General features: G+C 41.5%; 1 protein-coding gene across 4 annotated transcripts in view; it reads right to left on the bottom strand.

The window, feature by feature from the left end:
* Positions 1 to 17,041, bottom strand: part of obscnb (obscurin, cytoskeletal calmodulin and titin-interacting RhoGEF b) — a 799,195-nt gene that overhangs the window by 598,370 nt on the left and 183,784 nt on the right. For all 4 annotated transcript variants that reach the window (XR_015757277.1, XM_087987576.1, XM_087987577.1 and 1 more), the window contains exons 21-23: positions 11,975 to 12,136; positions 5,813 to 5,917; positions 4,803 to 5,069 (exon numbers count right to left, since the gene is read on the bottom strand). Coding sequence is in view for 3 of the 4 variants with exons in the window: in XM_087987576.1 (XP_087843702.1) it covers positions 4,803 to 5,069; positions 5,813 to 5,917; positions 11,975 to 12,136 (534 nt within the window). In the remaining variant the exon portion in view is untranslated. The remainder of the gene's footprint in view (positions 1 to 4,802; positions 5,070 to 5,812; positions 5,918 to 11,974; positions 12,137 to 17,041) is intronic.

Raw genomic sequence — 17,041 nt, 5'->3', positions numbered from 1 at the left:
CAGGCAGCACTTGAGGAGCAGGAAAATCAATGTTTCGGGTAAAAGCCCTTCATCAGGAAATTAGCATGGATGGACATTTTCGTCTGCATGGACCAGTTTGGGCCAAAGGGCCTGTCTCCATCTCTATGACTCTCTAAATTCCTGGTCTATATCACAATCATGGTAGGTAAGGACAAAGGAACCCCTACTGCTTTTTTGGGACTGAAGGGAGGAGTTGAGGACGGAAGTGCGGGATATGGGTCGGACTCAGTTGAAGGCTCTATCGACAACAGAGCTGAGGACTCATCAGTTGAGGAAGAAAGTAGACATTTTTGAGGTTCCTTTGTTGAAGCTAGCCTCATCAAAATATATGCAATGGAGACACGGGAACTGGAAGAATGGAATGGAGTCTTTAAAGGAAGTAGGCTGCAAGAATGTATCGTCCAGGTGGCTTTGGGAGATACTGGGTTTATTAGTAGATATTAGTGGCCAGTCCATCACCAGAAAGGGAAACAGAGATGTCAAAGAAGTGAAGGGAGGAGTAAGAGATAAACCAGGTGAAAGTGAGGGCAGGGTGGAAATTGGAAGCGAAATCCTGGACTTTAACCCTGTTCTTTAGTTGACTGTAGTTGTTACAAGCAGGGTCATTTGAAGTGACTCAACTGTTACAATTCCAACTCCTCTTTGGAGCATGCCTCGGGTAGGATTGGCATGAGACCTACAGTGGAAATAAAACAGCAAGGACTAGGTCACTGCTTGCTAAGCAGCAATCTGATCTGATTGCCTCTTCAGTCTGAGGTTTACATTAGATTAGATTAGATTACTTACAGTGTGGAAACAGGCCTTTCGGCCCAACAAGTCCACACCGCCCCACCGAAGCGCAACCCACCCATGCCCCTACATCTACCCCTTACCTAACACTACGGGCAATTTAGCATGGCCAATTCACCTGACCTGCACATCTTTGGACTGTGGGAGGAAACCGGAGCACCCGGAGGAAACCCACGCAGACACGGGGAGAACGTGCAAACTCCACACAGTCAGTCGCCTGAGGTGGGTATTGAACCCGGGTCTCTGGCGCTGTGAAGCAGCAGTGCTAACCACTGTGCCAACGTGCCGCCCATGACATTCTGGTCCACACTGACAGTTACCTCCAAATGGCTGTAAGTCTAATTGTTCCCCATGACCCAAGCAAGTCCTTTGTGTCAAAGATAAACGATTATCACCAATTAAACATCCTCAAATCCATTCAAATCGAGGAGGACAATGTGGTTAAACAACTTCACCAGCTCCAGCAATACAGAAATCGAGTCCTTCTCTTCAACTTGCTTTCACTCATACATGCTCTGCTGTAGTTGTGTAAGACTACTGCTATCCCCAAAAATCCTTGACAGTACCTCAAAAACCAACTGCAAATTGCTTTGAACATCAGTAGCGCGTCCCACAATTTCCTGATGGGCTTTCCTCACAAGCGCTACCTCCTCACTTGCATTGAGGGCTCTGAATGTCATTACTAGCTGCGTAATCTCATTGAGTCTTCGGTCACCAGATCATAGAACATAGAACATAGAAGAATACAGCGCAGTACAGGCCCTTTGGCCCTCGATGTAGCGCCGATCCAAGCCCACCTAACCTACACTAGCCCACTATCCTCCATATGCCTATCCAATGCCCGCTTAAATGCCCATAAAGAGGGAGAGTCCACCACTGCTACTGGCAGGGCATTCCATGAACTCACGACTCGCTGAGTAAAGAACCTACCCCTAACATCTGTCCTATACCTACCACCCCTTAATTTAAAGCTATGCCCCCTCGTAATAGCTGACTCCATACGTGAAAAAAGGTTCTCACGGTCAACCCTATCTAAACCCCTAATCATCTTGTACACCTCTATCAAGTCACCCCTAAACCTTCTTTTCTCCAATGAAAACAACCCCAAGTGCCTCAGCCTTTCCTCATACGATCTTCCTACCATACCAGGCAACATCCTGGTAAACCTCCTCTGCACCCGTTCCAGTGCCTCCACATCCTTCCTATAGTATGGCGACCAAAACTGCACACAATACTCCAGGTGCGGCCGCACCAGAGTCTTATACAACTGCAACATAATCTCATGACTCCGGAACTCAATTCCTCTACCAATAAAAGCCAGTACCCCATATGCCTTCTTCACCGTACTATTTACCTGGGTGGCAACTTTCAAAGATCTGTGTACATGGACACCAAGATCCCTCTGCTCATCCACACTACCAAGTATCCGACCATTAGCCCAGTACCCCATCTTTTTGTTACTCTTACCAAAGTGAATCACCTCACACTTAGCTACATTGAACTCCATTTGCCACTTTTCTGCCCAGCTCTGCAGCTTATCTATATCCCGCTGTAACCTGCCACATCCTTCCTCACTGTCAACATCTCCTCCGACTTTCGTATCATCCGCAAATTTGCTCACCCAACCTTTTAGCCCCTCCTCCAGGTCATTTATAAAAATGACAAACAGCAATGGTCCCAAAACAGATCCTTGCGGAACACCGCTAGTAACGGCACTCCAAGATGAACCTTTACCATCAACTACTACCCTCTGTCTTCTTCCAGCCAGCCAATTCCTAATCCAAACCTCCAACTCACCCTCAATGCCATACCTCCGTATTTTTTGAAGTAGCCTACCATGGGGAACCTTATCAAACGCCTTACTAAATCAATATACACCACATCTACCGCTTTCCCCTCGTCCACGTCCTTAGTCACTTTCTCAAAGAATTCAATAAGGTTTGTGAGGCACGACCTGCCCTTCACAAAACCATGCTGACTATCCTTGATCACATTATTCCGATCCAGATGTTCATAAATCCTATCCCTTACAATTGTCTCTAAGACAAAGATCGTAAGGATTTTGTTCTTCCTTGAATCTAATCAGCTTCCTACACATTAGCAAAGGGAATTTTGAACAAGGGTATTGCTTCTTTCCTCCATTTTAATGAGAGTATGCATGTGGGGAGCCTTTGTCCAGGTTTGTTCCAAGGGTCTACAATTTCTTCTGCCAATGTCTGAGCTTCAAATGAGCAGCTTCAGTCTCCTGGCAGTCTCAACTCCTCCACTATCTGCTCCATCTTTAAGGTCTTTTCAACTTCGTCCAGCATGACTTGATGCTTGTCCCGTGGAATTCTGATGACTACAGCAGAAATGTAACATGAGATGTGAACTCACAATGAAGGAAATTAATGTTAAACCTGTAGTGATTAAAACGAGGTCATCCAGCTAGATCTCACAGAATATGAGTTCCCTGATTGGGGCTGTACATCCAATTCAGACAGTCCTGGCTCACAGATAAAAGGAAGAGTGTCAAAGATTCTGGCATTCTGATAGATGACTCTGAAGAGGCAGTACTGGATCAAAGATTCTTCATGTGTAAATAAAGGGTGACTTGCTGTTGGCTACCGGCCTCTTTGGAGTTATTTCAAAGGAGAGACTGTATGTACACAAATCAAACATTTAGTAGAGGAAATCCTTCGTTTGTTTCCTTCTTCCTATGAGGTCTCTGTCCCCAAATAAGTCACACTTCTGATGAAGAGCTCATGCTCGAAACATCGACTTGTCTGCTCCTCAGATGCTGCCTGACTGGCTGAGCTTTTCCAGCACCATACTTTTTAACACTGATCTCCAGCATCTGTAGTCCTCATTTTCTCCCAAAAAATACAACCTTCCTCCAGAGGCGGACCATTCAACTGCTTCCGTGTCCGGTGCTTTCCCTCACTGGCACCAACTACTGTAGGATATTCTTAATATACTGTCTCTATCAAGCTGCTCATTAGTATTATTAGATCACCTTTGATGTCAGTTTTGTGTGTCTGCACCATAGGATTTGAAAAAATGGAAGATAAATTATAGCAACTAAGCAGGACATCTGAGCAGAGGTCAGCCCCTCAGTTTGTTTCTTTTATTTCTCTCTCTTTTCCTTTTTCTTCATACCTCCCATCCTCAGATGGTAATGGTAATGTCCAGGGTGAAAGCAGACTCCTAGCTTTCCCTCAATCTCCCAGCCTCAGCATGGACTCGAACTCCCAGCATCAGCGTGGATTCGGACACCCAGCCTCAGCATGGAGTCAGACTCCTGGTCTCAGTATGAACTCAACTCCCAGCCTCAGTGTGGATTTGACTCCCAGCCTCAATGTGGACTTGACTCCCGGTCTCGAGGTGAAGCCCAGCATGGTCTGAGTTGGAAGGATTCTTATTCTGAACTCTTATTTCTCTATTTTCCTAATTTATTTCTGGACTTTTTATTTCTTTATTTTTCTAATTTTTTCCCTAAGAATTTGTAATTATAAATCTGTACCAAGGTACCTTGGTACCTAAGATGCCATTGTAAGTGGTGATTTATAAACTCTTCAGTGTATTCTTGTGAATGCATATGATAATAAAGCTAATTCCAATTCTAAATTAATCTTATGCGTTCTGATTCCCCTTCTAGTAGCAGAGGTTATCTACTGCTGACTTTCTTACAAGCAAAATGGTATATAAATGAAAAGAACCTGAATAGACAATCTAAAGAGAAAAGAAATGAGCTGGACTTAACAATATCTGAATTTCACATTAGTCAGATATCAGTATTATTAACTTAAAAGAATGGTTGCCGATCCAGGTATTGCACTTGCCATCAAAACAGATTACTTACTTTCATTAAGAAGATTAATATTTGTTTCAATATTAGTACATTACTAACTCCTCAGAAAACATATAAACTGCACTATTTAAAACTTGTTTATCGGCTTCACTCTTAGTACTGGCAAAACATTGCAAAAAAAAACTTTTAAAAATTTTATTACCTTCAACATATAGCATTGCTGTGGTTTTGTCATCATTTGCATCACATATGTAACTGCCTTCATCTTCAAAAGCAACATTATTAATTATGAGCTTTCTGTACACATCTTCACTCACAATCTCATATTTTTTACTTGGATGAATCCCTTTGCCTTTGTGATACCATTTAACAACAGCATTTAGCCTAGAAACCTTGCATTCAAAAATGACACGATGTTTTTCAATGCCAATCTTCTCTTTTAAGGGTTTCACAATTTTAACTGGCAATTCTGAAACAAATACAAGAATAACTGTTTGCATTTGTATAAAACAAAAAAAAAGTACTCGGGGTCAGTATTAAAAGTCATTACTAGACATTGCTAATTACAGTATTAAACTTCAGTCACTTTGACAGAGAAGCACAATTGGATGAAATAATTATTCATCACTTCCATTGTACAGTTACAAGATTTTATTTTTGAAACTACTTTGTCATGTAACAGTATTTTGTAAATAAGTACGTTTATAATGCTGTTCACACTGAAACAGAGCCCACTAACATTTGACTTCATTTAGAGTATAAAATGAATGATAAACCAGTAGCTGATTTTATATACCAACTTTCTAACACAATCTTTTTCATTGACTTGCTGCTGCTCATTTTATGCTGTTTGGAAGCAAATTTGTTCTTCTTTCCTTTCACAGTATATTGTCCCAATTTAAATACAAAAATCACAGAATGAGCAATGATTAACTGACTTTGCTTTCAATTATTAATGATACTTCTTAAATCTCATTCACATACATAAAAATACAACCAAGAAAGGGAATACATTAATGGTTTTGTAGTTAAACAATATAAACAACTCGTGAAACCAGTAGTTACTTTTAATATGTTTGCCATTCGTACTGTGGCAATTTCACAATCCAACTCTCTAGACATAATTCCATGTTTGCAGGCAACACTAAGGGAGCACCAAAATATTTGTTGTCATATTCTTCAAATCTATGAAATGCCTCCTAAAATTCTTACCTTTAACCCGTAGGAAAGCTGTGGAAGTCGCACTTTCAGCAACAAACTTGATCTCAGCAGCATCTACAGTTTTTACAGATTTAAATAGCAGAATATGGGTCCTTCCTGTATGTAAAACATTTTGTTATGATATATATTAATACTATGAAATATAGTGCAGATTTTTAAAACAGATTTTCTAACACATCCCTTTCCAATGCTTGAACTTCTTTATGCTATTATTGTTCAAAACTGCAGACAAAAAAACCTATAAAATTCTATCAGGCCTAGAAAGGTTAGATGCAGGGAAGATGCTTCCAATGGTGGGCAGTGTCCACAGCCAGTTTCAGGAAAAGGGGTAAAACATTTTGGATTGAGAGAAGGAGGAAGTTCTTCACCCAGAGAGTAGTTAATCTGTGAAACTCACTATCAGAGGAAGTGGTTGAGGCCAAAACATTATGTGACTTCAAGTAAGAGGCAGCTTTTGTGGCTAAAGGGACCAAACAATATTGGGGAAGGACAGAAATAGGGTATCCAGCTCGACAATCAGCCATGATCATAATGAATGGCAAAGTAGGGTCGAGGGATTGAATGACCTACTCCTGCTCCTTTCTTCTATGTTTCTTTGTAAGAACACACTTGCTCTGAGATAATCTCTTATTTTTAATTGATCTTAGTTAAAATACATTGCAGCATGTGATTGTTTATGTCACTTCAACAAAGGACAAAGATTGTTTCCAGAGACTAAGCAAGCAAATGCATTTGGCACATTAAAGGATGCACTGGACAGCATACAAAGTTGATGCGCAGCAGATAAGATTAAATATGAAGGGAAGCTAGCCGGTAATATTAGGAAAGATAATTAGATATATAAAGGGCAAAAGTGGACAGTGGGCCGTTGGAAAATGATGCTGGAGAAATAGTAATGGGAAACAAAGAAATGGTGGAGGAACTGAATAAGTACTCTGTGTCAGTCTTCACAGTGGATGACACAAGTAACATCTCAAAAATTCAACACAGTCACAGGGGCAGAGATGAGTACAGTGGCCATCACCACGGAGACCGTTAGCTGAAGAAATAGAGGAGGCTTTAGTAGTGATCTTTCAGGTATCACTGGAGTCGGGGAGGGATTCCATAAAACTGGAAAATCGTCAATATACCACACCTCCTCCACCCCCGTTTAAGAAAGGAGCAATGCAAAAGACAGGGTCCATTGTGAAGGATGAGATTTCTAAATACTTGGAAAAGCATGGTAAAATAGGAAAAAGTCAGCATGGTTTTATCAAGGGCAGGTCATGCCTAACAAATCTGTTGGAATTCTTTAAGGAGGTAACGAGCAGGTTCGACCAAGGCGAGCCAATGGATGTTATCTAGCTGGACTTTCAGAAGGCCGTAGATAAGGTGCCGCACAGGAGACTGCTGAGTAAGATAAGGGCCCATGGTGTTAGAAGCAAGGTATCAGCATGGATATAAGACTAGCTATCTGGCAGAAGGCAGACAGCGGGGATAAAAGGATCCTTCTCAGGATGGAAGCCGGTGACTAGTGGTGTTCACACGGGTCAGTGTTGGGACCACAGCTTTTCACTTTATACATTAATGATCTGGACGAAGGAACTGACAGCATTCTGACTAAGTTTGCAGATGATACAAAGCTAGGTGGAGGGACAGGTAGTAATGAGGAGGCGGGAGGCTGCAGACAGATTTTGAGAAGCTAGGACAGTGAGCAGAAGTGTGACAGAATGAAATACAATGTGGGAAATATGAGGTCATGCACTTTAGTAGGAAGAATAGAGGCATGAATGATTTTCTAAATGGGGAGAAAATTCAGAAATCTGAAGTACAAAGGGACTCTTAAGGTAAACTTGTGGGTTGAATCGGCAGTTACGAAAGCAAATACAATGTTGTCATTCATCTCCATAGGACAATCAGAACTACCAGGAAGACAGAAGTTTACTGAAGAAGGAAATCAGGAGGGCGAAAAGGGGGCACGAGATAGCCTTGGCTGAGAAGATTAGGGTGATACTAAAGAGGTACTTTAAGTATACTAAAGGAGAAAGAATAACTAGAGAGAGAAGAGGACTCTTCAAGGACTGAAGTGGACATATAAGTGTAGAACCACAGGAGATAGGCGAGGCCCTCAATGAATATTTCTCCTCTGTGTTTACCATGAAGAAAAGTACGATGACTTGGGGTCTTGGGGAAGTTAGTGGTAATATCTTAGGGACAGTCCATATCACAGTAGTGGAGGTGTTGGATGTATTAGAATATATGAAGATGGATAAATCTCCTGGTCCTGACCAGATATATCTAAGAACACTGCAAGTGGCTAGAGAAGATATTGCAGAGGCCATGGCTGAGTTTTTCCATCATCCGTATCCATGGCTAGCAAATGTTGTGCCCTTATTCAAGAAGGGCTGCAAAGAAAAACCTGGGAATTATAGACCAGTAAGCTTAACATCTGTGATGGGTAAATTACTTGAGAAGATTCTGAGGGTAAACCTATATATGCATTTGAAAAGACAGGGTTTGATTAGGAGTAGTCAGCATGGCTTTGTGAGTTGGAGATCATGCCTCACAAATTTGTTAGAGTTCTTTGATAAAGTGACCAGAAAGGTTGATGAGGCAAGATGGTAAACATCGTCTATATGGATTTCAGTAAGGCCTTTGATAAGGTTCCGCAGTGTCACGGGGTTGTAATGATATAGTAAACAAACTTAGATTAAGTCTTGCATCTTTAAGGATGGGATATGCTGGTTTAGGCTCTTTAATATATAAGTTTGAAAACTCCTTTTCAGTTACATTCTCAAGGTGGCTTCAATTTATCTAACAATAAGTGTTATCTTAGGTCAGACAATGTATTAAAGGTGTGAACTTAAAGTCTTTCCCAATGTTGAGTCAGTTTTATTCTGAAAGTGGGACTTTCAGAATCCTACATGGATTTATTCAGTTTTTGTGCAAAATAAGATGTACTTTTACAACCACAGATCCACTCCATAAATTTATATGTGTGCACATGCAGGAGAGACAGAGTGTGTATGTGAGTGTGTGCTGTCGGTGTGAGCGCATATCAAAGAGTGTGTTTGCGTGTGTGTAAGCTTGGTTAAGTATGTGTGTGAGTGTGATGGGGTAAAAGCCTGTGAGAGGGTGTGTGCGTGCGTGTGAGTGCAGGAAGTGCATATGGTGTGGATGAGAGAGAGTTTGCTTGAGAGAGAGAGTGTGTGTGTGCACATGTGGAGAGGCTGGAATTGACATTGGGACCCTGCTGCCTCTTGGAGTTCAGGTTCATTGTTCCCTGAAAGTGGTCACAAGTAGACAGGGCAGTGAAGAAGGCTTTTGGCACACTGGCTTTCATCAAACAGGGCACTAAGTTAAGAAGTTGTAAAGTAATGGTGCAGTTATACAGTATGTCGGTGAGGCCATACTTGGAGTATTTGTGTTCAGTTTGGTCACCTTGCTATAGGAAGAATGTTATTAAACTGGAAAGAGGGCAGAAGAAATTTATAAGGATGTTGCCTGGACTCAATGGTCTGAGTTATAGGGAGAGGTTGGAAAAGCTAGGACATTTTTCTTTAGAGCATTGGAGTCTTGGGGGACCTTATAGAGGTATGTAAGATCATGAGAATCATGGGGAGAGTGAATACATTGTCTTTTTCCCAGGGTTGGGAAATCAAGGACTAGAGGGCATCAGTTTTAGATTAGGGGAAAAGAATAAAAGGGAACCTAAGGGGTAACATTTTTACACAGAGGGTGGTACACGTATGGAATGAGCTGCCAGGGGAAGTAGTTGAGGCAAGTACATCAATAACATTTAAAAGGGCATGGATAGGAAAGGATTAGAAGGATATGGGTCAAATGCAGGGAAATGGGGTTAGCATGGGCAGATATTTTGGTCAGCATAGACCAGTCTGGGCCAAACGGCTTGTCTCCATGCTGTAAGACTCTATGACTGGAATATAAAAGCAGGGATGTACGCCTAGGCTTTATAAGGCTCTGATAGACCACATTTAGAGTTTTGTGAGTAATTTTGGGCCCTATACCTCAGGAGAGATGTATTGGCCCTGGAGCAGGTCCAGAGGAGCTTCACGAAAATGATCCCAGGAATGATAGGGATAACATATGAGGAACATTTGAGGACTCTGGGATGACACTCGATGGAGTTTAGAAGGATGAGGGGGTAATCTCATTGAAACTTACAGAATACTAAACGGGGAGAAAGTGAGGACTGCAGATGCTGGAGATCAGAGCTGAAAAATGTGTTGCTGGAAAAGCGCAGCAGGTCAGGCAGCTGAAAAATGTGTTGCTGGAAAAGCGCAGCAGGTCAGGCAGCTGAAAAATGTGTTGCTGGACAAGCGCAGCGGGTCAGGCTTTTCCAGCAACACATTTTTCAGCTCAGAATACTAAACGGTCTGGATAAAATGATGTTGGGAAAATGTTTCCACTGGCAGGAGAGAAGAGAACCTGAGGATACAACATTAGAGTAAAAGGAAGACCCTTCAGAACGGAGATAAAGAGAAACCTCTTTAGTCAGAGAGTGGTGAATCTGTGGAATTCATTGCCACAGAAGGCTGTGGAGGCCACGTCACTGAGTATATTTAAGACAGGGATAGATAATTTGTTGACTGCCAAGGGGATCAAAGGTTATGGGGAGAAAGCAGGAAAATGGCACTAAAAAACCTATCAGCCATGATTGATTGGCAGAGCAGGCTCGATAGGCCGAATGGCCTTATTTCTGCTCCTATGTCTTATGATCTTATGGGTCTTATATGATAAATTATACTTAGGTGAAAAGACTGGGCAAAAATCAAAGCTTTTCATTTTGCACATACCACAACAGAATGGCAAGAATAACAAATTTGTAATGTATGAGAGGAGAGTCTTGAATGGTTGGCAAAAGAACTCTGATTAATCGAGCTGTTGCATGGAGAATGCACCAAGCGTTTACCTAAATTCAAACCAGTCTTGACTCAGCGATGTGAAGGGATGGTGATATAATTCCAAGACGGAGTAGTGTGAACTGGACAGAAACCTTTAGGTGATGATTTTCCTTTGTATTTCTTGTTCTGATCCTCCTAATTGTGGGAGGGCTTCAAACAATGGCAAACGATGCCCAAGCATGATGAATTCACTAGACATCTGAGATGGGTGTGCCTGCTGGAGCTAACCATTTGTCCCTGCTTTCAACACTGCTACTCTAACCTCCCTATGAGGCCCTCTCTCAAACAACACTTACACTTGTTCTGAGTCCTGCAAGATCCTGTGACTCCAAAGCTGCTCTTCTGCCAGGAGCCACAGCTTCCTCCACAGCACTGTGAGTCACAAGACTGCTGGTCTCTGATTAGTTGGCAATTCTTGCTGGGCAGAACTTTTCTTGGCCTTACCACTGCCTGATAGGGGCATGATGGGCCAGCCTTGGAAGAGGCCACCTGAGTCACACTCTTGTTCTATAATTTGCAATTATGACCCCCTATTCGTCTTCAAGATAGAACTCAATCATGAAGGTGATAGTCGATATGCCAAGCAAGCAGGCTGCTTTATCCTGGATAGTGTTGCATCTCTTGTGAATAGTTAGAGCCACATTCATCTAAGCAATCTGGGCCCTTGAGTTGTAAATCCTTTCACAGGAAGAACCATTTTCTCCAACCAGATAATTTTGAATGCAGCAACCAAATCTTATCTCAACCTTTTTTTCCTCTCCAAGGATAATAGCTCCAGTTTTCATTTGATTTACGTAATCTTTTCTTTTATTGCTCATGGGATGTGAGTATTGCTGGCCACCAATTATTTCCAATTGTCTAGAGGACAGTTAAGAGTCAACAACATTGCTGTAGGTCAGGAGTCCAGATCAGGTAAGAATGGCAGTTTTCTTCATTAAAGGGCATTAGTGAATCAGATGGGTTTTTCCCAACTATCAACAATGGATTCATGGTCATCATTAGACTTTTAATCCCAGACATGCACTGAATTCAAATTTCACCATCTGCCATGGTGGGTTTCAAACCCGGACCCCAGAACATCATCTGGATCTCTGGATTAACAGTTCAGTGATAATACCACTGGGCCATCACTTCCCCTCTTGTATCTCTTACTTTCTTCTGAACTTTATTTTTTGAAATGTTCATTTGGATAATAACAAATCCTAATATTATTTATGAAATCCAATTAAATAATAATAAAAATATCTACCTTCCTGACGAATTTTTACATTGTCACCAGCCCTGATTTTTACACCGTTCTTAAACCATTGAAAATCCACTTCATCATGTGAAATTTCACATAAGAAGGCAGCACTCTCCTGTTCAATAACTTCAAGGTCTTCCAACGGCCTTACTATCTTGATGTCACGAGCTGAAAAACATGAAGAAATCAAAAAGTCAAAACAACATCTATTTTAAAGAGTGTACATTTCTATATGTATGTATTTGTCTAAATAACAGCACTGAATGCATAGGTGAAGTAACTAAATGTGAAGCATTCTAAAACACCCTGAAGTCATGAAAGGCACTATTTACTTGCAAGTTCACTGCAAATTTATTCAGGGAAATTTATTTATTCAGGGAATGTAGATTCTATGGGCAAGGCTAGCATTTATTTCCATCCCAAACTAATCTTAAGAAGGTGGTGAATTTGAAATTCTTGAACCACTGCAATCAGTTTGGTGTAGGTACACCCACAATGCTATTAGGAAGAAAGCTCCAGAATTTTTACCTGGCAACATTGAAGAAACACAATATATTTTCAAGTCAGGTGGGTGAATGGCTTGGACAGGAACTTTCAGTGGTAGTGTTCCCAGGTGTTTAATGCTCCAGTACTTGTAGATAATGGTTTGGAAAGCGCTAAAGAGCTTTCATGTATTTCTGAAATGAATCTTGCATCTAATACACTGATGTTACTTGGTGATCATATATTAACTTACCTCATCTAAGTCATTAACACACTTTGTAAATAACTGTGGCCCCACCCCGACCCATTTCAGTTGCAGGATGCCATTCTGAAAAATGGCCCCATCATCCTAATTCTGTATGTTCTATTAGTTAGCTAACCCTCTATCCATGTTAAGATATTACCTCCAACACCACAGATTCTTTTCTTATTTAGCAGTACCTTGTAAAATGCTTTTTGGTAATGCAAATATACCACATGCACTAGTTCCCTTTTATCTATATTGTTTGTTTAGTCCTCAAGAATTCTAATACATTTGTTAGACTTTGTTTCCCCTTCATGAAGCCATGCCAGCTCTGCAGGTTTATATTATGTATTTCTAAATACTCTGCTATTACATCCTTCACAACAGACTCTTGAACATTTTCCTAACTATTGTTAAGCTAACTGGCCTATAGTTAACATTTTTGTTTCCCTCCATGTTCAAATGAGGGTGTTGCGTTATGAGTTTTCTAATCCTCTGGGACTTCTCCAACATCTAAGGATTCTTGGAAAGTTACTACCAGTGCATTCACTATCTCTACAGACTTTTAATATGTTAGGATGCAATCCATTAGGCCCAGGGGGCTTATCAGTCTTTAGCCCCATTAGCTTCCGAAGTAATTTTTCCCTAGTGATAGTTATTATATTTACTTATTCTTCCCTTTTAGTTCCTTGGTTACTTAATACTTTTGTAATGCTGTTAGCATCTTCTACCGTGAAGACCGATGCAAAGTATTTATTCAAATCCTCTACCATTTCCTGGTGCCTCATTATTATGTCCCCAGGCCCATTCTCTGAGGGGCCTTTGTTTACCTTGACGTCACTCTTTCTTTTTATATATGTTAAAAATCTCTTACTGTCAAAATTGATATTAACCGTTAGTTTGCCCTCAAAATTATTTTCTCCCTATTATTTTTTTGGTCACCTTTTGATTTTTTTTTAAACTTCCCTAATTCTCTGGTTTACCAGTAATTTTTGCCACATTTAATTGATTTTTTTTCTTTCAATTTGATACTATCGTTAATTTCCTTGGATAATCATGGTTGGTTTATCCACTTCCTAGAATATTTCTTCCTCTCTGGGATATGCCTTTTTTGTGAGTCATGAACTACTTTCTTAAATATCTGTCACTGTTCAACAACCGTCTTTTCTGCCAAATATCTGCCCATTTTTTCTGCCCTCATTCATTTTAATTACCCCTATTTATGGTTTAGCACAGTTGTTTTTGAACCAAACACAGTCTCAAACTAAATGTTAAATTCTACCACATTATAGTGACAATGACATACCCTTGATTCATAAGGTCTATACAGCAGCAGGCAGTGAGAGAATATTTAACTGAATTAACTTGGTATATGTGCACCTGTACCCAAATAAAACAGAAGTCCATTCAGACTATGAGTTCCGACATGTTTCCATCACAAGGGATTATTGCACAAGGCAACATTTAAGGCAGACCACTTGGTAAATTCCACAGATGTGCAAAGGTTGACAGACTATCACCATCATACGATGAGACACATTGAGCAATCTCTAGGCAGGGTGGAGAACAAAGCGCCTGGGATCAGCAAAAGGTACTCAGGTGATCAGGTGTCAGCCTTGAAAGGAGAAATTCAACTGCAAAAGCATCAAACAATTCCTTTCAAGACTGTCCTGATTTGAATGGAGGCATCTCACCATCTCTGAGTGTCACCAGAGCCTCATTCAGCTGTGGTGACAGACACAGGTGTTTTCAGCTTTATATTTATCAGGGATCTCCAGGCCTCAAACATTAAGAAAGTTAAGTTCAAGGATTTCCCAAGCTGTGAATGAGCAAGGTCAGCAGCCTGTCTCCACTTAAGCAGAAAGCACAGAAGGAGCAACACATAGCAGCACACAGAAGAGTTTTAGGATAACCACCTAGCTGCACTCAAGAGTCGATGGGATTACTTCTTTCTTGATACATGAAGCCTTGAATATATTTGGAACTATTACATTTCTGATGTAATAATGCATGTGTCCTCCTTGCATTTCTTGTTGGGGGATGGGGTAAGCAGCTATTTGACTTCAAGAGCATTCTGACTCAATCAAAGGATTTAACAAGTAGTAGAACAAACAAAATGAGGTTCAGCCATTCTCCATGGCACAGAATTCATCCTAATTGAGACTAGGAAATTATAGATTTAATAAACGAGATATTATTAGACTGCAGTGTGCTAAAGGTTAATTGGATTGATTGGAGCTGTCAGTGAGGATCATGTAAACCTTACCGAATGATGACCATTGGGTATCCAAAATTATCTCTCGTGTTTCTCAACATTCTGCACGTTGTTATCATTTTCTGCATCTCCACAGGCTAGCTGAGGCATCATGCTAGATGATACCCTTGTTGTTCAGTTCTACCCTCCTCTGGAATGTTAGGTTGCATAGGACACAACACACCATAATCACATGGAAGACTGCACATCCACATAGTGTATAGCTCAATCACAATGATCTAAGAATTGTACAGAATGGAAAGGCGGCCAAGTGGATCTCACTGACTATGCAATCCTTCATTATGATTGTTAACCTGGGCCCATTAGGGAGCTCTGGCTGACAGATATGAACAGGAGATTCAGAGACCTCTCAATTCTAGGGACTGGCTCCGAGCTTGCTGGTCAGAACCTAAGAACTGAGCACATAGCAAGAAGCCTATGTCAGGTATAGACAGGAGAGATCGAGTGAATCCTTAGAAGACTATAAAGGCAGTAACAGTATACTAAAGAGGGAAATCAGGAGGGCAAAAAGGGGACATGAGACAGCTTTGGCAAATAGGATTAAGGAGAATCCAAAGGGTTTTTACAAATATATTAAGGTCAAAAGGGTAACAAGGGAGAAAGTGGAGACCCTCAAAGATCACCAAGGCAGCCTATGTGTGGAGCCGCAGGACATGGGGGAGATACTAAAAGAGTATTTTGCATGAATGTTTACTGTGGAGAAGGACATGGAAGATATAGAATGTGGGGAAATTGATGGTGACATCTTGAAAAATTTCCATAATCCAGAGGAGGAGGTGCTGAATGTCTTGAAACACATAAAAGTGGATAAATCCACAGTTCCTGATCAGGTATACCCTAGAACTCTGTGTAAACCTAGGGAAGTAATTGCTGGGCCCTTTGCTGAAATATTTGTATCATCGAAAGCCACAGGTAAGGAGCCAGAAGACTGGAGTTTGGCTAATGTGGTGCCACTATTTAAGAAAGGTGGTAAAGAAAAGCCAGGGAACTATAAACCAGTGAGTCTGACATAGGTGGTTGACAAGTTGTTGGAGGGAATCCTGAGGGACAGGATTTACATGTATTTGGAAAGAAAAGGACTGATTAGGGATAGTCAGCATGGCTTTGTGCATGGGAATTCATGTCTCACAAACTTGATTGGGTTTTTTGATGAAGTAAAAAAGAGGATTGATGAGGGCAGGGTGGTGGATGTGATCTATCTGGACTTCATTAAGGTGGTCGACAAGGTTCCTCACGGGAGACTGTTTAGCAAGGTGAGATCTCATGGAACAGGCAGAATTAGCCATTTGAATACAGAACTGGCTCAGAGGTAGAAGACAGAGGATGGTGGTGGAGGGTTTGTTTTGAGATTGGAGGCCTGGGACCAGTGGTGTGCCACAAGGATCGCTGCTGGGTCCACTACTTTTCGTCATTTTTATAAATCATTTGAATGTGAACAAAGGAGGTGTAGCTGTAAGTATGCATATGACACCAAAGTTGGAGGAGTAGTGGACAGTAAAGAAGGTTACCTCAGAGTACAACGGGATCTAGATCAGATGGGCCAATGTTATGAGTAGGGGTAGGTGGAGTTTAAGGAGAAAATGAGGACTGCAGATGCGGGAGATTAGAGCTGAAAATGTGTTGCTGGAAAAGCGCAGCAGGTCAGGCAGCATCCAAGGAGCAGGAGAATCGACGTTTCGGGCATGAGCCCTTCTTCAGGAATGAGGAAAGTATGTCCAGCAGGCTAAGATAAAAGGTAGGGAGGAGGTACCTGGGGGAGGGGCGTTGGAAATGCGATAGGTGGAAGGAGGTTAAGGTGAGGGTGATAGGCTGGAGTGGGGGTGGGGGCAGAGAGGTCAGGAAGAAGATTGCAGGTTAGGAAGGTGGTACTGAGTTCGAGGGTTGGGGCTGAGACAAGGTGGGGGGAGGGGAAATGAGGAAATTGGAGAAATCTGAGTTCATCCCTTGTGGTTGGAGAGTTCCTAGGCGGAAGATGAGGCGCTCTTCCTCCAGCCGTCGTGTTGCTATGGTCTGGCGATGGAGGAGTCCAAGGACCTGCATGTCCTTGATGGAGTTGGAGGGGGAGTTGAAG

Source organism: Chiloscyllium plagiosum, unplaced genomic scaffold, assembly GCF_037043375.1.
Source record: "Chiloscyllium plagiosum isolate Xiang-an unplaced genomic scaffold, Cpla_swu_hap1 HiC_scaffold_5, whole genome shotgun sequence".
Lineage (NCBI taxonomy): Eukaryota > Metazoa > Chordata > Chondrichthyes > Orectolobiformes > Hemiscylliidae > Chiloscyllium > Chiloscyllium plagiosum.
Note: the sequence above shows the minus strand (reverse complement) of the source record. Positions and strands in the feature narration are given on the sequence as shown.